This window comes from Falco biarmicus, chromosome 1, assembly GCF_023638135.1.
Source record: "Falco biarmicus isolate bFalBia1 chromosome 1, bFalBia1.pri, whole genome shotgun sequence".
NCBI classification, from domain to species: Eukaryota; Metazoa; Chordata; class Aves; order Falconiformes; family Falconidae; genus Falco; species Falco biarmicus.
In genome coordinates this window covers 42,479,012-42,485,011 of record NC_079288.1, presented here as the reverse complement: position 1 = coordinate 42,485,011, position 6,000 = coordinate 42,479,012, and the positions used below count along the sequence as shown (strand labels likewise).

General features: G+C 51.7%; 1 protein-coding gene across 6 annotated transcripts in view; it reads left to right on the top strand.

The window, feature by feature from the left end:
- Positions 1-4,162: 4,162 nt before the first annotated feature.
- The window catches only part of ULK1 (unc-51 like autophagy activating kinase 1), an 81,932-nt gene continuing 80,094 nt past the window's right edge, over positions 4,163-6,000 (top strand). For 2 of the 6 annotated variants that reach the window (XM_056330427.1, XM_056330436.1), the window contains exons 1-4: positions 4,163-4,632; positions 4,766-4,963; positions 5,692-5,784; positions 5,874-5,915. In XM_056330427.1, the coding sequence (XP_056186402.1) occupies positions 4,579-4,632; positions 4,766-4,963; positions 5,692-5,784; positions 5,874-5,915 (387 nt within the window). In that variant the 5' untranslated portion in view covers positions 4,163-4,578. Of the gene's footprint in view, positions 4,633-4,765; positions 4,964-5,691; positions 5,785-5,873; positions 5,916-6,000 lie in introns of those variants that run through there. The other 4 variants (XM_056330445.1, XM_056330420.1, XM_056330454.1 and 1 more) reach the window with 3 other exon arrangements.

Here is a 6,000-nt window from a genome sequence, read left to right as displayed (position 1 = left end):
TACAGATATTTGTAGACCTTCCACATATTTCTTCTGCCAAACTGCATTTCAGCCAAGCACTGCATATTCAGTTCCCTCACTCCTTCCTGATGAGTCTGGCAAAAATTCCAACATTCAGGTTAGCGCTAGCTCTGCCCAGATACTGGCGATTGTGCTCAGCTATTAGGACGCTTGGGGAAAGCGGATGCGTAACTGTCTTAACATGTCTGAATTTGAATCGGATTTTGAATACACGCAAATACAGTATCTGCTTCTCATCCAGATGTATTCTGAAACTAAGCCATACCTGATCTTTCCTCTTGTGCTACTTCCATCTTTTTTTGGCTATGAAGTACCCAGAATAAGTTTCAAGGACCCATTTCTGTGAAGAAAATTTATTATGTGGCAGCAGCACTACCTACAGCTGCACTACAGCTCAGGTTAAAGCTCATCTCCAGGCTTAAGCATTCATTTCATGCAAAGAGGAGATGTGTGGCCAATTATAAGGCTCTGTTCATGTGCAGTAACTTGTTCAGTCACAGCTTGCTCATGTGCCCAAGCCTCACAGTTTGGCATTTCCCTTCCTCCCAAAACACTGACTTGGTTTCCCGGCCCTTCGTGCCTCTGTCTGTGAGGCAATTGCTGTAATAAAAAGATTAGATGGGAAGGCCTTGGAGACTCCCCCTCCATCGACGAGAACTTTGACTTCAAAACGGAGATGTAAGCCAGGGAAAGAACCTGCTCTTTGTGATTGTATCTGACCAAGGATTCCCCCACGCCTTCCCGATACAGTGGTTCAGCTTCGTGGGTGGCCACTGTGAGGCTCCTGATCTCTCATTGGACAGTGTGGGCAGCACCAGGATGGAGCTGCTGAACTAGGAAAGCAAAAACATCAGGATCCTGGGAAAGATAGCTGTCTGAGCCACAGAGGTTGCTTATAGTAAGTAGCTGGAACTGTTTAGAAAGACATCAAGAAACATGTCACGCATCGGACATTTTCTTCGGGATATGAGGACGCAGGTCTTTGCTATATAGGAGCAAATGTAAAATGTCACTTGTCATAGAAGGCATAGTCAGATGGATACATCTTGCTCTTGGGTATATTAGGATGGGGCTGAAATCTCATGTAAGCATCCATAGAAGCTCTAGTACCTACAGCAAAGTATACATTGCAGCAAGCAGCTGAGTACACACCGGCCCTCTGCAGCATCCACCCAGCTTCTCAGTTAAGCTTTGCAGTCTGACATGAAGCCTGTGTTGCTCCAGGTTACTGGTAAAAGAGTTGGCTTGTTTAAAACTAGTCTAGTTGTATCTATGTGAGCTTCAGTCACACCTTGAGCTACTGGTTATGTACATACATAATCTAGTCCATAGGCTTGACTATGATGAGAACAATTTAGCCCTAGATGGAAATCTTTATTCTGTCTTTAGTACAAACCTTTATTCTGAGTTTGCTTGTTCTTGCATAATTCCCTCATACTTCTGTAGCTCTAACAAATTCCACACCATAGAAGTGGTGTCAGAGATAATTATATCGGATCCCAGCAGCCCAGAGGTAAGGATGGCACTCTTGGATTCCGGTGAGTAGAAACAGCCATATTTATGACTACTGATTAAAACATTGTATTGGAAAAGAGCATCATTTGAATTAGCAGGGTATCAGTTGTCTGTTGCTTTCCTTCACATGTTGAATTGGAAAAAAAGAATAAAGTTGCATTAAATTAAAAAAGGAGTTTCAAGAATATATTTGAAGGCTTCCTGCAGTTGGGTGTATGCTTCTGGTTTTCTCCACCCATTGTAAATCACAGCAGTAGATCTTCCCCCACTCATGTTTTGCATTAGTAAATTGAACTATATATTCTGTCCCCTCAAAGATTAATGCCTCCATCTGAGGAAGTAGTTGAATACGTGCTAGTATCATTAGCAAATGGGAGACTGTGGGAGGAGAACAGAATTTGCATGTGTTGGATGTTGGCCTAAACATGCTCTCACTGAGTTCTGGACATCAGAGAAGAATTGATAAAGCATAAGCATTCAATCAGTAAGCCACAGGAAAGAAAAAAAAAAACCAAACCCAAAAACCTGAGGAATCCTACTTTTAATTAAAAAGCTTTTCAGCCCTCTCAGTTCCAAAACAAATGTTTTGCTAATACCGTCTGTCTGCAGAGTGCACTCCAAATATCTCAAAACTATGTTTGCTGTCAAGTGGCATTGCATTTTGTTAGTTACCTTGGGTAAGGTTTTATAACTCTGTAGAAGTTTAAAATCTTTTCACTAGCCTGTTTTTAGAAGACACATTTGAGAGACGTTTAACTACTAGAAATGTTAAAATGTTAGTTCAGAGAAAGTGTTGTGGCTCACATGTGCACATGGCATCCAGTACAGCTTGGTCCTGATCCTTATAGGGACCGCCGAGTACCTTCACGATTCTTAATGCTACTTTGAGGTTCCCCATACTCACTAGAGTTACCCAGTGAGTCTGCTTAAAAACAAACCCAGTTTGCTTAGAATAAAAATAAAATGCTGGCAGAGAGGATGCTGACTTTGCCACCTGGCTCTGTATATAGCTGCATGCAGCAAGCTACCTTAGAACCTACATTTAATCAAAACCGATTTACGTTAATTGTTTTTATCACAACCAACAGCACATGAAGGAACAAATAAGTATACACAGTACAGAACAAAGAACCTTCATTACTGAGATATTTTGGCCGCTGATTGAACAGCATTTGTATCAGCCTCCTCCTTCGTCCGGCACTAAGACTGCGTGTCTCTGCTGCACTAGGAAAGTAAAGGCAGAAACACCTGTGGTCGCTCGAGATTTTACCGCAGCTCTTGCAAGAGTACGCTTGCTAACCATGGTGCCCTGGCTGTTCTCCAGTGAAGGGGGATACAAGATTTTGCCTGTCTAGAAATCATCTAAGAAGTTTCAAAACATTTCCTTCACTTCCTGCCTTAAACTTCTGCAACTGTTACCTTCTGCATTAGAGACAGTGGCTTTTAACAACTGGTAAAACAAAGTCCCGTGTCTGTCAATTGCCAAGTAGCTTGATTTTTTTGCAAGCCTGATGAATTTTGCCATTTTTACTGGTTTCTGTGTTAATTTTTAAATTAACCCCTTCTGATCATTGACAAAAACCTGAAATTGTAGACTGTGTGGATGGCACAGGCCTCTAAGTGAGAAAGAAAACTAGTTAAGTATATTGTATTTTTTAAAAAAAGTAATTTTACAATTCATTTCTGCTGAAATCACAGAGGTACTCTAGTCTTGTTTTGGTTTAAAGGCTGCTTCCTGTTGACCCTTGTCGCGTCTACAGCTGGCAGCAAGCACTCCATTGCTGCGGGAATCCGAGGTGCAGTCACTGCCGGGCAGGCGCCACGGGCTGCCACGCTCGCACCGGGGTGCGATGCACGGGGTGTCTGGCGACCGAGGGCAGCAGGCCACAGGCCACACGCTGCCCTTCTGCGGGCGGCTGGGCCTGGCCCCAGCGGTGCTGCTTGTTCCTACTGTTTGCTGGGAACAGCGGTAACTGGGGACGCCCCGCGCCGCCGGTGCAGGCGGGCCCCGCCGGCCGTGACACGGTAACCCGGGCCGGGGCCGGGCTGCACCGGGCGCGGTGTCCCGCCGCCTCAGGGGCGCGGGCGGGCCTCGACGCCGGCGCGGCTGGCGGGAGCGGACGGCGCTGCCCACCGAGGGGCGGCCTCGCGCCCGGGGGTCACCGGGGAGCGCGAGGCCCGGCCCGGGAAGTGCCCCCCGTCGCAGCACGGCCCTGCGTGGGGCGCCGGGGCAGGTGCTGGGGCGGCTCCCCGGAGGGGGCTCGGCGGAGGCGGTCTCGCTCCAGGCCTGGGCCGCTCCCCTCCGAGGGCGGCGGAGGAGGCGGGCCGCTCTGAGGGGGACGGGGGTGCTGCGGCGCGGGAGCGGGTCACCCGCGGCCCCTCAGGTCCCGCCCGGGCCCCGCCACGGCTCCTGTGGCGAATTTTTTACAGTCCGCCTGAACGGGCGCGTTTCCTTATCTGTGGAAACGCTCCTGGCAGGCTCGGGCGGGGGCGGCCGGACCCCTGCCTCCCCGCCACGCGCCGCTGACTCAGGGCCGGCGCCGGGCGGCGCCTTTAAATCGGTCGGGGCGGCCCCTACGCCTCAGGTGGCCGCCGCCGCGCCCGCCTCCCCCGCTGCCGCGCACCGCGCCTGCGCCGGGCCGGCATTGCGCTCCGGGCCGGCACCGTACGGCACTCCGTTCCGCTCCCGGCCGCGCCGCGCAGCTTTCTCTGGGCCCCAGCGGGTGCCGGGTCCGGCCGGCGGAGCGAAGCCCGGGCGTGCGGCGGGACCCGAGGGGCAGCCCCGGCCCCGCTGTGTGCGAGCGGTCGGGGGGCGCGGGCGGCCTTTAAGGTGGACGCGCGCTTAAGGTGGAGCGCTCCGTAAGGTGGCTCGCGCTTAAGGTGGACTCTCCGCCAAGCCGCGCCTGCGAGGCGGGGAGGGCCGGGGCTCGTCATGGGGAGCCCCGCCTGAAGCGGCCGCCGGAGCAGCCGCGCCGGCCCGGCCCGAGGAAGAGATGGGGGAGGCCCGCTGCTGAGGAGTCAACTTCTGCCCGGCCCCTGACCATGAGCAGCTGCCGGCCGCCCTGCGGGAGGAGGCGGCCCATGGACGAGGGCGAGGTGGGCGAGCGGAGCCCGGCGCTGGGCTGCGGGGCCGCCCCCGCCAGCGGGTCCCCGGCTCCCGGCCGCGCCGCGGTGGGGTGGGGGGCGCCCGGTGGCGTTTGGATTGGGAGAGGTTTAATTTTCTTTAAAGGCTGCTTCTTCATCACCGCCATCCTCCTCCTCCCCGTGCCTTTGCAGCTCTGAAGCCGTCCCGGCCGCAGGCTCCCCGCCGGCCGTGGGGACCCCCCGGCGCAGCGTCATGGAGACTGTGGGAAAGTTTGAGTTCAGCAGGAAGGACCTGATCGGGCACGGAGCCTTCGCCGTCGTCTTCAAAGGCCGGCACAAAGAGGTGAAGGATTTTTTTTTTTGTTAACGTATTGCTTCGGGCCGAGCTGGGCACCCCGTCCCGGTCACCCTGTCCCCGCTGACTGTTCTTAGCCAGGGCATTAGCCCTGGGGCTCTGGGCAGCCCTGGGGGTGGCCGGCATATTTATTATTTTTTTTATTATTTTTTTTATTATTATTGATGATTGTTATTTTTGGCGCCCCCCCGGGGGGGAGCAGACCGGCGGGTTCACCTTGCTGCGGGCTGGCCCCTGTCCGTGGGGGTGCAGCCCACCCCCCACCTCCCCGGCTCTTGCTTTGGCGATTGTTGGTATTTTTGTGTGTCCGTGAAGTTTTTGTCCTTCTTTACTTAATTCTTCCAGGAGGAGGGGAAATCGGTTACTGATAAATAAAAGGAAACCGACCCGGCAGTGGATTTCCCATCATTAGGGCTTGGGATAAGCCATGGGCACCCACAGTGCGTTTATTTCTAGTGGTTAAATAAGAGGATAATCATCATATAAAGTAGGGACAAAAACCCCGAACCTTAGGCTTTTCTCCTTGGGCTGACTGGCATAGTTCGGGAAAGGGCAAGTCTCGGCAAGTGAGGGGTAGGCATTAGGGTATAACGTGAGCAGCCTTTACCGGTGCTGCGAGATAGTAGTGTTTGTAATCTGTTAAGAGGCTACTTACCCTAATGTAAATTAATGGTGAAATTTACATTTATTTTTGAATTACATATGCACTCTTTCAGAAACCTGAGCTGGAAGTAGCTGTGAAATGCATTAACAAGAAAAACCTCGCAAAATCTCAAACTCTGCTGGGCAAGGAAATAAAAATACTAAAGGTAAAGGCAGACTGACTTGTTTTCTACAGTCTTTGTTCTGTAGGTCCTTTGTTGCTCCTAGCTTATGGCCTTTGTTTTACTTTTTCTAGGAATTGAAACATGAAAACATCGTTGCCTTGTATGACTTCCAGGTAAATACATTCAATTATGGCAAAGCATTCTGGATTTGGGAGAGGTTGGATGGAGTTTGTGGAATTTCAGTTCTTAACAGATGTT